General features: G+C 36.0%; 1 protein-coding gene across 6 annotated transcripts in view; it reads left to right on the top strand.

The window, feature by feature from the left end:
* The window catches only part of piezo1 (piezo-type mechanosensitive ion channel component 1), a 376,673-nt gene that overhangs the window by 293,109 nt on the left and 64,830 nt on the right, over positions 1–18,734 (top strand). For all 6 annotated transcript variants that reach the window (XM_039763263.1, XM_039763264.1, XM_039763265.1 and 3 more), the window contains exons 24-30: positions 2,371–2,475; positions 3,053–3,209; positions 5,728–5,971; positions 7,754–7,850; positions 8,729–8,900; positions 17,199–17,288; positions 18,597–18,673. In XM_039763263.1, the coding sequence (XP_039619197.1) occupies positions 2,371–2,475; positions 3,053–3,209; positions 5,728–5,971; positions 7,754–7,850; positions 8,729–8,900; positions 17,199–17,288; positions 18,597–18,673 (942 nt within the window). The remainder of the gene's footprint in view (positions 1–2,370; positions 2,476–3,052; positions 3,210–5,727; positions 5,972–7,753; positions 7,851–8,728; positions 8,901–17,198; positions 17,289–18,596; positions 18,674–18,734) is intronic.

Here is an 18,734-nt window from a genome sequence, read left to right as displayed (position 1 = left end):
AGTGGATGCTTGCAGGTAAAGTAATAACAATATTGCGGTGTCTACCTTAGAGACCTGACCTCAATATTATTGAAACTATACTGGATCACTTGGTAAAGGAAACCAAAAAAGAAACTAAGTTCAAAAGAAGAGTTAAGGCAATTTCTGTGAGAAAGTTGGAAAAATTTGGATCATGACTACTTAAATAAATCATACAGTTGTGTGTCAATGTGAAAAGCTGTAGTTTTTTCGCTATAGGGGAAGCCACACAAAATGCTGTCTTGTTTTAAAAGTACAAGACATTCTGCTACTCTTACTGCAGAAATATGTATTTATCCTTATTGCTGTACCTCTTTCAACCTGTATTTAATCCTGAACAGTATCGTGGGGGAGCTGAAGCCTAACCCAGCAAGTATAGGGCTCAAGGCAGGAACAATCCCTAGAGAGGGGACCAGCCAATCCCAGGGATCTTTATTTTAATGTTATGTAGTATTTTCATAAACAAATAATTACTTACTGGCCAGATAACCACCTTTACAAATAATTATTTTTCCTGGGTGTTAAAAGAAATTTGCATTGTATAACAGTTTAAATTATGTTCATTTCATTTTACTCACTTGTTTATATTATTTCCCTAGTTATTAAATGTGATCTTTCTCCAAGTAGGGAGTAACTTTTAGTATCTATTTTAGTTATTTACATCAGCAACTTTCCTAAATTTGATTGCAGACATATCTGCAACATTTTATTGGAATTAACTGTTTATCAGTGGTTATATTCTGCCCTTACTTATAACAATGATGCAGTTTTGCACAAAGTCTACCAAGTGTCTGATATAGCAGTAAAGCTGTATATATACAGAGTACACAGTGAGCATTGATTTGATGTGAGGAAAGCATAACATGCAGGATGCCACATTCTAGATGAAGCAAGCCACAAGTGAAGAGCACAACTTTGAAAGGCGATCTCTTTACAACATTTTCACAGACATGGCAGGCCCGATTAATAAATACTTGGCTTTCTTTCCTAGTGCTTTGTATAATGAAGATGCTGATACACATCCAAGAATGTACTACTATTTTGAAGCAGGAAGGACTGATGGAACTTGTAACTTGACCTAAATGAGACACCATTGGGTGATATTATAATTTGCTGTCCCACTATTATGATTGTATGTGATTTAATATGTGTGCCATCATTTCAATACAGCTGCACTTAAATCAGAAGATTACTTTTTCTCAGATGTGTATCAGCATCTTCATCTAGCTGACTGTTTATTCTTGCATTTACATACATTGTTGGGTCTGCCATGTCTGTTTAAACATTGTAAATATGCAGTCTTTTAGTTTTGTGCTCTTCTCTTGTGGCTTGCTCCTTCCACAATGGGCCATTTTGCATTTTGTCTTTTCCTTAGGTCAAATTTGTGTTGGCTATGTACTTTGCATTCTGAGTTGTGTGAAGAACATTGTGATTCCAATTTAAGTTAGTTTATATTTGATTTTTATTTTCTATCTTAATGAAACACCAAAATTATTCAGGTTCATCTGTTTTCTTGATCTTGTGTAATGAAGCAATGTGAGTGATTCCAAAGTATGACACTTTTTTGGTGAATAGTTTATAGTTGTCTGTAGAAGAGACATCAGTTCACATTTGGGCAACAATGTTCAATTAATATCAATAACAGCAGCAGAAGACAATATGTTGAGGTAAAAAGAATATGCAAGTTCCATCAAGTGTGAGCTGGAGGAAAGAGGAAAAGATTCATGCCTGGTTACCAGCGTTTTAAGGTGTTACCTGTGGCGGTAGTAGAGGGTCTTTCATGAAGAAGAAGAAAGATAACAAAAAATATTATTAGTCATGATTTCTTAATAGAATTTTAGAGCAGAAGTATAGAGTTGCAGCACAGCTATTTAAGAAAATTCAAGGACGAATAGGAACATGCCATGAAAACCTATATTACATCCACTTTTAAAATAAATGCTTGAATTACATCCAAATTTTTCTTGTCTCAATTTTTTGTATTTATTTCCAAATCACTCTTTCTGGGAATTGTGTTTGTTCCTCTAACTACAACTTATGCTTGTTGTGGTGTGTCTGTTTGTAAAACACAGGAAAATGTTGTTCTCTGCACACAGAGGTAATATTACCTGAAAAGTATGGCCTCTATATGATTGCTGTCTTTTTAACATTAACTACTACAAGATATTAAGAATAATAATTTTTAATTAAAATCAGCAATTGGAGGGTAACAAAAACGGAGTGGCAAGTGAGACTTATATATCTAATAGCTCTTGGGGTCCTAGTTTCTTTGAGTTATTGTGCAACTGTGTTCAGCTCATATTTCCACAGTTTTGAAGAACTGCTATCTAATAAAATGGGTACATTTTTCAGATTACCCCTGGAGATGGAACAATGCAATTACTTTCAACTCAGCTCTGATTAAGTGGTTTTATCTACCTGACTTCTTTATGCAGCCCAACTCCAAGAACCTCATCTGTAAGTTTTGATGAATTCACACTCTGACCATTTAATGTGACATTGTGTATCTCAGTGTGCTAAACTTATAGGAGCAAAGGTCAGGTGATAATGTTTTAGTCTTCCGGTGTTTTAAAGACTGAATACAAATTTGTATTATGGTGCTAAAGAAAATAAATAATAGAGTGGATGTGCTGTAGATTGTGTGTCCCATCAGAGGGGTGTTATAGCATAGTAATATGGGTTATTTGAGCTTGATAATACAAAGTATTTTAGTCTGAATAACTGAAATTCAAATATATCAAGAAAATGTTCCTTTCCACCTATGTGGGTGGTGATTTTGTGAATATCAGATTTAATTTTTTTAATTATTATTATGATCATTCATTTATCATTTTTTGTTTGTCAGCCAGGGCTGTGAGATAATATTAATACCTTGCTGAATAACATCGTTTATGATGGTAATATCTATCTGAATGTTTATTCTAAAACCAATGTAACTTCCTGTTTTCTGTAAATTTTCCAAATAAAAAGGCATACTCTATCATGATGACCAGTAGCGTCTATGAATTCTTTATAATGCATGTTTACTTTTTAGATGACTTCCTCCTCTTAATTTGCGCATCACAGCAGTGGAAGGTTTTTGAGGATGAGAAGACACAGGAGTGGATTCAGCTGGCTGGAGAGAACTGTGATGAGCCCAATCCTATGAGGGGCAGGACTGTCAACCCTGTACCTAATTTTATCAACTGCAGGTCATCTTTTCATTTTAAAAACATTATGCACTCTTTGTCACCACAGCTTTTTAAGGTAGTAAGAGGGCACACTGTTAAATAACCTAATAGTTAATAAAATCTGATCCATAATTATCTATATTATTCTTAGGCTGCTTTGTAAATCAACCTTTTATGTGGCACATACTTATTTTGATGGGGTTTTTAAATGAGGAGCACATTTATTTTATTTTACTTACTTATTTATATTTCAGCTTACTTATGTTCTGAAATATGCATTACAAAAGAAGTGTTATAAAGTGACAATCAAACACAAGTCAGTCCAATAAGAAAACTGCTCAGCCTAATATATCGCCATCTGCAATCTTAAACCACATTAAAACACACCCTCACCCAAAGCAAAGGGCTATTTGGTAATAAAAAGAGGCCCACTGTGTTATGCAACTTCATATTAATTAAAACAATAGCATATGAATAACATTAATACATTTTTGTCAAATATTTACCTCCGCATAGTTCCAAACAAATAATTTTTTTATAGTTTTTGTTGGTTATTTTGCTGTTTAGTTGTGGAGGGAGTTCTATTTAAGAAGGATTAATTGATGTGCTAAAAGCATAGTGTGTGAAATCACTATTACTATTTTGTCTAGTCCTGTCTAAGAAAACTCCAAGCACCGGTATAAGAGGATTGTGATGATTGCAAATGCTACCGTATCTGATGTATAAGAATTTCCCCAAAAGGATTTTAGTTTTGAACTTAACATATGCCCTAGTAATTCCAGGGCTACCTGGCATTATTCACAATTAGGGTCCAATCCCAGCTTTATTTTAGATACGGTAATTCCATTGGAATATTAAAATAAGTCTCTTTCTTACTGTTGCCTGAATATAATAATAATAGTGATAATAATATAATTGTGTTGTGGGAATTCAGTATTTACAACAGAGTAGATCAGAATATGCAAACACATTATCAATGTAAAGATTTATATAGGTTGAGACACCTAATGATTTCCTAGACTTAAATACTATGAAACTAGGTGAGGACTCAAATGCAAAGTTATCCTGTAATGGAGCAGTAGGCAGTTCTCTCTTTATTAGTATGTTCTAAATTGGTTCCATAGAAGCACAATTTAAAGATTTAAGTATTCTTATAAATAGAGAGCAGGTAATAAGTAAGTCGTGTTGACTTACCTGGATCTTCATTTTGTGAACTTGAATCCAGTTTCTTAGTGATTCAACTTGTCTGCTAGATGGAACTGAGCTCATGACAGAGAATTCCTAGTTATTAATCCAAGTTAGCAGGCCCATCTGTTAGTGTAGAATGTTTGAATGGTTTGACCTTTATGTATACACACAGTGGAACCTCGGTTTGCGAGCATAATTTATTCCGGAAACGTGCTCGCAATCCAAAGCACTCGTATATCAAAACGAATTTCCCCATAAGAAATAATGGAAACTCAGATGATTCGTTCCACAACCCAAAACTATTCATATAAAAATGATTAATACAAAATATAAAGTAAAATACATAATACTAATTAACCTGCACGTTACCTTTAAAAAGAATCATGGCTGGTGTGAGTTTCTAAACTCATGTGGGATTCCACCCAACGGGACAACACGTGGAAGAGCGTCCCAAAGCAGTCGCAGTCTCCCAGCGCTGTAGCAGTTCGCCGTGTAAGCGCATCCAAAAAGATCGCAGACATGCTATAAGCGCCTGTCGTCAATGGGTCATACAAGGAACATTAGAAAGATTCCGCTACAATAAATAACAGCGCTGTTGCTGTTTCAAGTTGAATAAAGCTGGTGTTAAAGTGCTGAGACTCAGCTTCGTGTTTTGGGGAGCAAGATGGGGACTCGCACTTCACAGCGCACACACACAGTCACAATGCTGTAGTAAACAGTATACGCTTGTACGGATGTTGACTATATGAGTGAGGCACACAGACTCAGACGGAGAATAGGAGACGATTGCCAGAGAGAGAGAGAGAGACGCGCTGGGCGAGTGAGATAAGGAGAGAGAGAGAGACATGCTGGGCGAGCGAGATAAGGAGAGAGAGACACGCACTGGGCAAGCGAGATAAGGAGAGAGAGAGACGCACTGGGCAAGCGCACTGGGCAAGCGAGATAAGGAGAGAGAGAGAGAGACACGCTGGGCGAGCGAGATAAGGAGAGAGAGAGAGAAGAACCATCAGCTCAGTTGTGATCACATGACGCTCAGCAGACAAAGTGTATCCATACTACTCATATTGCAAGACATCGCTCGTTTATCAAGTCAAAATTTATTAAAAATTTTTGCTCGTCTTGCAAAACACTCGTAAACCAAGTTACTCGTAAACAAAGGTTCCACTGTATATATATATATATATATATATATATATATATATATATATATATATATATATATATATATATATATATATATACACAGTACAAACACACTACACTCTTAAGGCTGTTATAAATCTTTGGCCATAACCTTGAGTTAAAAATTTTATTCATAGTTTTTTTTTGTCTCCTCAATTTTATCTTCAAGGTGTTACTTGGACATGATGAAAGTAGTAGTTTTTCGTCACCTTTTCTGGTTCGTGCTGGCTGTGGTATTTGTTACTGGTTCAACTCGAATCAGTGTCTTTGGATTAGGCTACCTTATGGCCTGCTTTTACTTTCTTTTGTTTGGAAACAACCTTCTCCTGAAATCAGCCAAAGCAAGACTGAGGCTCTGGGACTGTCTCATCATGTACAATGTAGCTGTCATTATCTCCAAAAACATGCTGTCTGTAAGTATAGTGTTGTTCCAAGGGGCTTTTAGACAGGAAGAGACACTGAAGTACAGTTAGGTCCATAAATATTTGGACAGAGACAACTTTTTTCTAATTTTGGTTCTGTACATTACCACAATGAATTTAAAATGAAACAACTCAGATGCAGCTGCAGTGCAGACTTGCAGCTTTGATTCAGTGGGTTGAACAAAAGATTGCATAAAAATGTGAGGCAACTAAAGCATTTTTTAACACAATCCCTTCATTTCAGGGCTCAAAAGTAATTGGACAATTGACTCAAAGGCTATTTCATGGGCAGGTGTGGGCAAGTCCGTCGTTATGTCATTATCAATTAAGCAGATAAAAGGCCTGGAGTTGATTTGAGGTGTGGTGCTTGCATGTGGAAGATTTTGCTGTGAACAGACAACATGCGGTCAAAGGAGCTCTCCATGCAGGTGAAAGAAGCCATCCTTAAGCTGCAAAAACAGAAAAAACCCATCCGAGAAATTGCTACAATATTACGAGTGGCAAAATCTACAGTTTGGTACATCCTGAGAAAGAAAGCAAGCACTGGTGAACTCAGCAACGCAAAAAGACCTGGACGTCCACGGAAGACAACAGTGGTGGATGATCGCAGAATCATTTCCATGGTGAAGAGAAACCCCTTCACAACAGCCAACCAAGTGAACAACACTCTCCAGGGGGTAGGCGTATCAATATCCAAGTCTACCATAAAGAGAAGACTGCATGAAAGTAAATACAGAGGGTGCACTGCAAGGTGCAAGCCACTCATAAGCCTCAAGAATAGAAAGGCTAGATTGGACTTTGCTAAAGAACATCTAAAAAAGCCAGCACAGTTCTGGAAAAACATTCTTTGGACAGATGAAACCAAGATCAACCTCTACCAGAATGATGGGAAGAAAAAGGTATGGAGAAGGCTTGGAACAGCTCATTATCCAAAGCATACCTCATCATCTGTAAAACACAGTGGAGGCAGTGTGATGGCTTGGCGTGCATGGCTGCCAGTGGCACTGGGACACTAGTGTTTATTGATGATGTGACACAGGACAGAAGCAGCCGAATGAATTCTGAGGTGTTCAGAGACATACTGTCTGCTCAAATCCAGCTAAATGCAGTCAAATTGATTGGGTGGCATTTCATGATACAGATGGACAATGACCCAAAACATACAGCCAAAGCAACCCAGGAGTTTATCAAAGCAGAGAAGTGGAAAATTCTTGAATGGCCAAGTCAGTCACCTGATCTTAACCCAATTGAGCATGCATTTCACTTGTTGAAGACTAAACATCGCACAGAAAGACCCACAAACAAACAGCAACTGAAAGCCGCTGCAGTAAAGGCCTGGCTGAGCATTAAAAATGAGGAAACCCAGCATCTGGTGATGTCCATGAGTTCAAGACTTCAGGCTGTCATTGCCAGCAAAGGGTTTTCAACCAAGTATTAGAAATGAACATTTTATTTCCAGTTATTTAATTTGTCCAATTACTTTTAAGCAATTGTGTTAAAAAATGCTTTAGTTGCCTCACATTTTTATGCAATCTTTTTGTTCAACCCAGTGAATTAAAACTGAAAGTCTACACTTCAACTGTATCTGAGTTGTTTCATTTAAAATTCATTGTGGTAATGTACAGAACCAAAATGAGAAAAAAGTTGTCTCTGTCTAAATATTTATGGACCTAACTGTATATTGGGTTGCTTCATTTTACTTAATAACTTTTGCTGTACATCAAATTTCCAATGTTTACTTTATCCTTGATTTAACTATCCCTTATTTCCTAGCTGCTTTCCTGTGTATTTGTGGAGCAGATGCAGAGTGGCTTTTGTTGGGTTATTCAACTATTCAGCTTGGTGTGTACGGTCAAAGGATATTACAACCGTGAGTATGATCTGACACTGCAGTTTTTCCTTTGGTTATATTATGTATTTTTTTTTTTTTTTACATTCTCCCCATTGCCATGATTTAACACATTTACCTCCACTATTTTTGTTGTGTATTTCTTGTGATATTCTCTTTGGGAATAGTACGGAGTAATCTTTGTGTATTTAAATATTTTTTTATTCATAACATTATTTGTATAATCCCCGTGTTTCATGGCTTTTGCAGCTATTATTAAACATATTATTATCCTCCTGTTATCTGTGATACAGACAAGTTCATATAATTTATTTATGATGGAGCTGTAAATTCTTTGTAAGTGCTTGGTTCCTTATGTCACTTTAGCTGCCCTAAATGTGAGAAAATACATTAATTAGCAATTTCATACTGTACATTCTTTTGGGAAAGTGGTTTATATATAGGAAGAGCCAAGATGCGTACTAGACAGCCTACAAGATAACCCAACATAACAAGTACCTATTTGAAGTCATTTTTAAGAAGGATGATGTGCTGCTTTAAACTCCTCAGAGATGTATTTCTTGGTCTAAAGAGACATTTCGCGCAAGATGCAATATACGCTTTTTCTGCTTACTTTCATGACTATACACTTGCCCTTCTAAATATCTGAATTTATTATTTAAAGACAGACAAGAAACAAGCTAACACTGCTGTAACATGTTATTATAATAATTAAATATTTTGAATAGTTAACACCCAGCCTAGTGATATTTTGAAATATTATATGCAAGGGTCTTTTTAAAATGTTTCTGCTATTCACTAGATGAGTGAAAGATACTGTAGGTGAATGGTATTTCTTCAAAAATTTTGACTTTACACTCAGTTTGACAAATTGTATCTGTTTTACTTGTACATTTCAGCCAAAGAGCTACGAGATGATAATAGGGACTGCATTCTGCCTGTGGAAGAAGCTGGAATCATCTGGGACAGTATTTGTTTCTTCTTTCTCTTACTTCAGAGGAGGGTGTTTCACAGCTACTACTTCCTTCATGTCACTGCAGATCAGAAGGCCTCTACACGTCAGGCCTCAAGGTCAGGACAAGTATACCCTATTATTTTCATTGTTAACTGAAAAAGCAAAAGCTTAATAATTTCATAGACATTTTATATGATTTTTATGTAATTGAAACCCAAGGTAGACATTCTTTAGTAAAATCTAATTTCTAGGATAGTTAAAATATTAAAGGGGTTTGCATGATTCAACTCCATAGTTTATGAATAGAGGATATGGTTTTTCACATTATTTTAAAGCTAGTAAGGAACTGTTAGTTATTATTCATGAACAGAATTATGAACTATGATGTTTCATGGGATGTGTACGTGTAATCATTAATTGAAATGTAACTAAAATCAAGAGTAAATGTCTCAGAAGTAGAATAGAACTGCTTTTTCCATCTTAGAAAAAAGTGAATACTTTGAACAGTGACACATTTCCTGATTGTTCCACCTTACATGCTGATATATTTGGCTAGCTGAATAGATGTTCGAGAATCTTTTGTTGAGTGTGGGGTTCCAGTCATACTGTGTTTGGTGCTAATTAATAGAATTCTTTATAACATGTATCAGATTGATTCCATCTATTATTATACCAATGTAGTCCAATTCAAGGACTATCCTTGGAGGTTTATACAAAAGACTAGACATAACCATAGACACGGCTTCGGTCCATTGTGTGACACTGAATCTCTTTCTCTGAATCACACACATACTGACTGGTCCGGGGCTAATTTAAAATCATTAGTTAAACCAACACACATATATTTGGGATACATGAGGAAAACTGAAGTACCTAAAGAAGGGGGAGGTCATGATGCAAGAATTTTAGTATTCAGTACCAATGAAATTTCATGATACTCCGTACCTATTTGATACCACAGCAATAACAGAAACCCCATTAACTGCTTTTTATTAAAAGTATATCCATTATTAAAACAATATTGTTCCTTTTTCTGTAATTGAATACAAAATATATAAATGTTAATACATTTACATGTTTGGATGATATCTTTATCCAAGGTGACCTACAACATGTGAGATACAACTGGTTGCATTTCTTTTGTTTTACCATTTAGAGCACAGACAGGTGATGTGACTGGGTTCTGGTCCTACAGTGTCAATAGTAGGATTACAACACAGAACATCAGGGTTTGAAGCCCAAAGCCTTAACCACTATGCCACACTAGGAACAGCAGCTATATTGTTATGTCAATCAAGTAGTTACCCAACTATCATTTAAGCAAACTAGGGCTGTCAGATCAAATGATGCTGTTTGATTGTAATTTTATTTGAAAAAGATGTTATCTGAAGGCACAAAACTGACATTCAGTTTTAACAGCACAGTTGGTTGTTTTACGCACACTAATTTTAGCATCAAGTTACTCCAGACATGCTATACCAAGCTGCATCATTTTACTAATTTGTTTTTGCACTTCAAATCCATTGTCAACCTTTTCGGAGTTTTGAATGATGAGCTTGTTATCTTCATTAGAAAACTTTGCTGCCATACCCCACACAGATGTTTTTTTTTTTTTTTTTTTTTACATCCCACTGCCCTGTACTTTAATATACAGGTATATTCGGAGAAGTTTTTTTAAACACCTCTCTTGTGTGATGTCCCAGAATTAGTCTCTGTATTATGTGGCTGCTGGTTTGACACTTAATGCCTAAAACAATTAGTTTAATTAAAAATATTGAGAGTACCTCTATTAAAATATTTCTTCATTTGTAAAGGAGAAAAACAATGAACAGATTGTACGCCCCCTGACTTGACACTTTGATGATCTTGCTTTTCCGGATGAGTCCACAGGTGCCTACTGACATTTTATTCTGAATGCCACGATATAAACCTACCCTTCAAATTTTCTGTCACTTGCCATGCAATTTTACATCCCTTGCTATTCTTACCCTGACATGGTCTTACTAAATGACCTGTATTCCTTCTGATCTTTGTCAGGACAGAGAGCCATAAAATGAGCCATCAAAAGAAGCTTAAATCCTTATGAGCCACACTTGATGGTACCACACTTGGGTATATTATCATTAATATTTTAACATATTTTTATTAATGGTGCTTCTGCAAAGCACGAGGCACTAATGACAACGTTATGTTGGTGTAGTTTGTAGCACTGAGCTGGAACCCTGCGGTAAAAACTTATTGTGACATGGCTTCTGCTGCAAAGACAGCTCTGAGGAATGGGAAGCAAGGTTGGAGTGGATTCCAGGGGAAAGCACTCTTTGTGAGTGCACAGTACAGTTGAGTGACTGAAAGATAGTGTTCTTCTGTCCAACAGGATGAGCAATTTAAGACTTTGACACCCAGTCTTCAGAACTAGATCTGAAAACACAGCAGTAGTGCTGATGCTTCCCTTTTAAAGGAATGCAGATTTTGATAACTGTTATATTTAAATAACAGTTGCCTAAGTGCTACTAGATTTATTTTTTTTATTTTTACTGTTTGTGTTTATTTTTGCTGTCAGCTATTACTGTAATAAAGTATAATAAAGCACATTCAAAGGTACATGCAGCACCCAGAATCCTTAACCTAAGTTTGAATGCATTTGAAAATATTAAATATATTGATTTTAATCTGAATGTTCAAACTTTATATTTTGTCTAATTTGACAGCCTTAAATAAAACTAGTATTGTCATTCAGAAATATCAAATTACAGTGTAGGGCTTTAATTATAATATGTGCTATACATGGGGATCGAAATTGGTCTTTTGGGCGAGATGGACCTGTAAAGCTGAGCTTTTAGCAGTAGTGTTATTTTACCCTCTTTTTTTTTTTTACACACACATTTTCAACAGCAGCCCCCCACCTTGCATGTACGCACTTTTCTGCTCGGTTTTGCAAACTGGCAGCACCCAGTGTCAAAGCAGTACTACTGTTTTTATGTGGTCTCCCTTTTTTCAGATTTGCATCAGTGATGCAGGATTTATCAAATGCACCAAAATTAATTACGTATTGTTTGCAAATTTAGATCACTTGATTGTAAAAATTCTGTAACAATATAATGGTGCATGGAATGGTCAAACTATTCCAACTGCCATAGCTGCTTTATCATTGTTAGAAGACATCACAAATGGAAGAATTAGAACAGAATTTGTATTTATAGATGAGGATGTCCAACTTGTATGTTGATTTCGATTCTAAGAGCTATCCTCTTGAAGCAGTGTGCTGAACTGGCGCTGGCTTTACAAAGGCTGACTTTCAGAAATTGTGCTCAACCTGCTTCTTTACAAGTTCTGTCCACCCTTGGACTTTTAGCCACAGGAACTTTTCAACATAAACTTGCTGACCAATTGGGTATTTCACAAACATCATTGAGTCACGGCATGCCAGCTGTATAGGATGGTATTATCCAATTGTCATCCAGATATATAAGGTTTCCTTACACAATGGTTGAACTGGCAAACATAAAAGTGCAATTTGCAGCAACTTTAATCCAAGTGTAATCAGAGCAGTTGCTGTTTTAGCGACACTTGCCAAGTTACATCAGCCAGGGATGAATCACCAAAAGAATGAGCTGGCATTACATTATCTATAGCAGGAGAGCCTATAAAAAAGCTACTTTGCATAGTCACAGGTGATTTTTCCAACTAGTGTAGCAAAAGGCAGGCACTCATTTTAAGGATAGCAAGTCACTTCAAAGAGCCATGTGAAGAGCAGAGAATTAATCTGTTGTGGCACTCGGTGTCAACGCTACACTATAAAGCACCTTCAGAAAATTAATTTGCTTATGTAAATAGGAAGCATTTCCACTCTATTAGTGTGCTGCTATGTACACAGAAAGTGTGTTGCATTGTGTAAGCATGTAACGTACTGCATAGTGTGGCACACAATTGTGGCTTGCCTGTTCCTGAAGAGATTTAGTGTGATGAACCAGACCCACCAAATGATCAGCCAAATCGGACAGCATTCAACAAATTCTCCAAAATTAATTTAATTTGTGGTCAGTATTACATATTACAGTCCTTTTATTCCTTAGTTGATTAGCCACATCTCTTACAGAATCCACTATTGCATTTTGTTACGCCAGAACAGTGACAGTTAACACACAGCCAAATGGTGTGTGCAGCCAGAGCCAAAAGATGTGCTGGGCACAGCAGCACCATCATCGCATACATGGCATGGGGGGCAGCTTTTGTTTTATTGTCTGAAACAGAATAAACAGATGGGTTGCGACTCACCTTTTCACAGTGACTTTGATATCTGACCCCTTCTTTTTTATTTCGTGCACCGTGCAACTTTCTGAACTTGAACTTTTGAGTGTCTCCTCCACGTTGTATCATTCCATCACTTCCTTTTGTTGCTTATACCACCGCTTAAGCCAACAAATAGTGTGATTTTCTATGCCACCACTTCACATTCACTGAAATTATTCTTTTTTCCCCATATACTTTTGACATTGTCTTTTAACAGAACACTAAATGGAAGCAGCTGTTTATATTGATTTGCATATTCAAATATGCAAAATTCTGATAGGAGTCGGGGTAGTGCTAAAGGCGCCTACATGTGCGTTTAATTTCACATTCATTGGGATTTATAAAGGGGAAATGTGTGAAATTTGGTATATGCACAGTTTTATGCATCAGGATTTTTTTGTGTGTATGCACATTTCCATTTTTGTTCATACATCATATTTTAGTGTGAATTCTACGCACACTGCTATATACGAGGCCCCTGCAAAAATGATTGAGTACTAAGTTTAATACAGCCTTTACAGAAATTCTACAACAAAATTGATGAAGAAATACAGGAAAATATGAATAAGTTAGAGAGTAAAATTAGAGTACTTGCTGCTCAGCTTAAAAATGTTACGCAAACGTTTACAACTTACGTTAAAATAGTTGAACAATCGACATTCACCACTGATGAAAAATGAACAGCTGCAAAATCAGAATGCAAAGTATTCAATGACAAACTGGCTGCACTGGAAAACAGATACAGAAGGAACAACATCAGATCGAAGGTATCCCTGAAAAGCGCAAAAGTGAGTGCTTCAAAACCGAGAAATCTGATTGCTCGTTTCAACAAACCACAAGCTAAAGAAAACTTTGTCCTTTCTCAGACGGAAAGACGAGATTATATTTGAAAATAACTGCATTCGTATTTTCCCAGATTTCTCCCCTGCAACAGCTTCTAAACACACTGCATTCTACAGCGACTCAGCAGAGCTGAAATCAGATACACCAGCTTGTACCCTGCCAAATTGAAAGTAGATTTTTTGAAGCTCAGTTTTCCTTTTTGTTTTGTTTTTTGGTTAAACTTCATATATTTTATTGAAATTTCTTCCATTGAATATATGTATATTTTGACAACCACAAAATAACTAGTTATTTACAGTGTGTGTGTGTGTGTGTGTGTGTGTGTGTTTTTTTCCCCCCACTTCATATCCTTGGTTTATTGTATCGGGAACTGTTTAACATAATTGCCTAGGTTTCTTGTATTTGGACTGTACTTTCAAAAGATATTTCCATTTTAACATATTCTACACCACTGCTGGGGGGTTCATTTTATTCTGGACGTGCTTTGTTTCTTGGCATATCAGAGGACTGGGACTTTGTGAAGTATGGTCTGCTTCACTCAGAGGCAAAATGGTTGGTGGGAGCATTTGTATTTCCTATTTATCCTTTCTAGCTCAATAACTGTAAACGCTAACATAACAGTAGGCTTCATAGACATAACACCTAGCAATAACGTGAAATCTATGTAAAAGCTATCATATGTAACATGTACTTCCTTAACGTAAGACTACAAAATGGCAACAAAAATTCAGAAGCAATGTTTTTATGACCAAACAGTGAACATTGTGAGCTGGAATGTCAAAGGTCTCAATCATGGATTAAAGAGAAAGAAAGTTAAAAGTTGTATCTAATTGTTGCATTGTTATACTCATAAAGCACGCATGAAGCTATTTCTGAACTAACTTCACAATGGGATAAACGTGGCAATAACAAAAGGCTGGGTGTGTGTTTCGCTTTTTTTTTTCTTTTAATAATTAGAAGAACAGTTCCCACAGCCAGACACAGAAATTCCCCTTCCTTGAAGACAAAGCAATTCCAGACATGACTTCTGCTGTTTTTCATTTCGACCAGTGCAATCCATTATTTATATACACATAAGACAGTCCCCGGGTTACGTACTAGATAGGGACTGTAGGTTTGTACTTAAGTTGAATTTTTATGTAAGTCGGAACAGGTACATTATTGTAATAAATGCTATTGTTGACCGACTGTAACCAAGGGCTCTGCCAATGAATGATGGAGTTTCACCTCTATCTGACCTTTTTATTATTTCTACCTTATTTTCAAAGCTGATGGTTTTTCTCTTCTTTACTGTATCACCAGCACTTGCACAAGGGACGTGAGTCCCTGCAAGACAGCAGTGCTGCCACTCTGCCACCGTGCCACCCCATATGTGTAACTATTAGCAGTATTCATTTTTTAAACAAAGTTAACAATTTATATGTATAATGTAACATACTTATTTTAATGCATTTCATCATGAAAGTGATATCAAGTATGAATCTAAGAATTCTAAATGTGCAGAGAGCTGGAATATTATAAATTTAATGTGTTCTGTGTGGCGATGTTGCTTGCCGCTGCTGTCAATAAAGGAGGACGCCCCAGAAGCACGTAGCGATTTAACAACTGGTTCGGTTTTCCAATGACGTTTACAACGGTCTGCTTTAATGAATAAGTAAACTATGGGATTAAAGAGGACATTCCGAATTTAAAGCTGACATTTCCACTTTATTCACAAAATAAACATGTTCATTATGTCCTTATTTTCTTTTTCTCTGTGGCTCAAATATGCCGCCATACATTCTGATGGTATTGTAAAGGTGCAAAAATAAAAAAATAAAAAGAAAGCACAGAAGACAGTATGTGAGACTTTTAAAATGTATCGTGTCATTACTTTGGGGAATAAGCGACACTTGAATATCAAAGCACCACGAATACATTTGTATGTCGGCATTTTGCTTCACCACATCAAACCAGTCTTCAAACATTGAAGCACTCGCATCGATCCTGGAGGATCCCAAAAGCGTAACAAGAAATTCAGGCTGAAATTTAGTGTGTGAATGTGGAAAGTTATGACAATATTCCAGAACAAGATGACATGACTGTTTTTGGATAAATGTATATTGTTGTATGTGAATAAATAGAAGATATTCCCTGAAAATAAGCCCTAGTGCATCTTTTGGAGCAAAAATGAATATAAGACCCTGTCTTATTTTCGGGGAAACACGGTATATATGTATATATATATATATATATATATATATATATATATATAGTTTTTAGGTTAATTTTTCTCATGTATTTCTGTGCTTTCTGGAGCAATTCATCTATGTGCAATCACACTTGAGTGCAGTCTACAATGTCATTCGCTAACTGATATTCTAAACAACAGTACCATTTGTTTTTGGAATGCTGGTATCGACTGGTACCAAAAGTACCAGGCCTTCTGACATCCCTACTAAGGAATAAAGACACTTAGAGAATGCTCAGACTACTAGCATGCATTTGTAATGTTTTGAAAATTATTTTGTTGTTCTCTGCATGCATTATTTATATATACAGTACATGGAATGTAGGTTTCCTGCTTTATGTAGAATAAATTGTGGGTTACAATGGCTATAAAATACAAATACCCTTGTTGCCCCTTCGAGTGAAAGAGCAAATGCTCTAAACTAAATTAAGTTTAAGCAGGTGCATTAAGTAAGTGTGAATTGGTGTCATTTATAGTAAATTTTATCAATAATAATATTTCTAGCACCACTTTGAACAGTATTGTGCATCTGAGCAAATCACAGTAATATGAATGAGAAAAAAAAAGAAATAGGGAATTTCCACATCATAAAGAGAGAGAAAGAATATGCTTCATTTTGATGCATGCAGCAATTTTGTATATTGTTGAACAGTAATCGTCTGAGAGAGCTGTCCGGAATCTTCATAAGCATGGATTGTGATCCAGTGAATTTAATCAAAATGAATGTTATGTATTAGAGTATTGTTGTATTTGCCAGCATTTTTTTTACTGTGTGGTTAGAAATGTTGATGAAATGTAAACCCCAACTCATTTTGCAAGCCAAGTACTCTGTAGTGAGCATGTATTAACAATATTTCATTAAGTATTCCACATACTAGATAATGTTATTATATACAATTATTATGTAAAATAAACTATTTTAATATATGCAATATATGTGTTTGTACAGATCAAATGATGTAAAAAACTAAACCTATACAACAATTGTTAATATTCAATGTATATATTAGTAACTGATCCAGCTTCCTGATTTGTCTCCAATTCCTCACAGGGGGTTTGAACTGTTCAAGGCCAGCATTGTAAAGAGTATGAATTTCCACCAAGAGACAGAGCGCAAGTCCATTGCTCAGCTTAAGAGGCAGTAAGTCTGGCAGTTGACTAAGAAATGCAAATAGGTGATGGTAAGGACCCTAAAAAATTAGAATGAATCCAACATCAAAGGTATTGACTCTTTTGGGAGAATTATTTTCAAAGACATTTCATCCATAAATCAATTTTCTTGGGCTACGTTGTCAGTATAGGACAGAGAGGGACTGTGCAAGACAGGAACCAGTCCTGCATGGGGCATCATTCAATTTCAGGGTACTCCCATTCTTTCACACAACAGTCCGTTGTAGCTCAATCTTTACAGTTTTTGCATATGTGAGAAAACCAATGTAAAGGTCCTACATAAACCGTGTAAGGACATAAGGACAGAATGTTACCATGATCTGTAAGGTTATGAGGCAGCAGCCCTATCCAATGCACCACCTACATGTATAAGAAAATACTTTGCATCTCTCTTTTTATTGCCCTTCACTTGACAAGTGCTAATTTAAGAGACTGCTATTAATTTTGCATCTACATGTGTCGATGATTGTAAGATTCATGAATGTTTAGTTGCTTTATTACCATATGTAAAAAAGGCAATAGTTTATGTAGAAGGTTAATAACAGCAGCTGCCTCAATCTTAGAGATGAGTGGTATTCTTTGTTTAAAGTACACCTCACCCTGTACTTTGATCACAAACTCTCAGCAGATAGTTACTTCTGTAATGATGCCAATTGTATGAATCAAAGCTAACTCTTATGCTATAATTTATTCATGTAGCGATTTGCCACATTCAGAAATTCATAGACATGCTTGTGGCTTCAGTTGACATGCTGGATTCCCTTTGACAATTCAATTTAGCACATACTAGGGCTTAAGATAAAGTTAGAGTGCCCCTGGTTGAAAAGGTGTCTATTACTCTGACACCCCCCACCACTGCCTATACTGTACACTGGTACCACCTCCTGGTAGCCACCATGCTGCCATTTGTATCATAGTACTTGTTGCAGTCCTCCCTTGAAGTCAGAACCCATTTAAGTTGTTGATAGAGTTGATGTATTTGATTAGTGCCATTTATGAACTTGAGCATAACTTCTAGATATTAGAAAAAGACATACAGAGTTGATAAATGCTTCTATGTCTTCTGAAAGCAATTTTGCATTAGTAATCTTATATAAAGAAGATACTACTTTTCTCTAGGAGTTGAACAAGATTTTAATTTTGTGTTTTAAGACTTAAAATTAGAATAAACAAAATTACCTTAAAATCCAGATAACTTGAAAACGTTCATAAGACCTTTGAGACCAAGTTTCCTGTAAAAACAGAAGCTTTCATTTTTATTATTGTCATTCTCCTACAGAATGGAACGAATCTGGGCCAAGCAACAGAAGTATAAGGAGGGCCACCATTCTTCAGAAAGCAAAGAAGAACATCCTGGTATGAGCTTCATTGTGAATAAAGCTTAGTCTAGTGCATTTCTTTTGTTGCTACCTAATTC

The sequence above is a fragment of the Polypterus senegalus genome, chromosome 9 (genome assembly GCF_016835505.1).
Source record: "Polypterus senegalus isolate Bchr_013 chromosome 9, ASM1683550v1, whole genome shotgun sequence".
In the NCBI taxonomy this organism is placed as follows: Eukaryota; Metazoa; Chordata; class Cladistia; order Polypteriformes; family Polypteridae; genus Polypterus; species Polypterus senegalus.
This window is presented reverse-complemented; position numbering and strand designations above follow the sequence as displayed.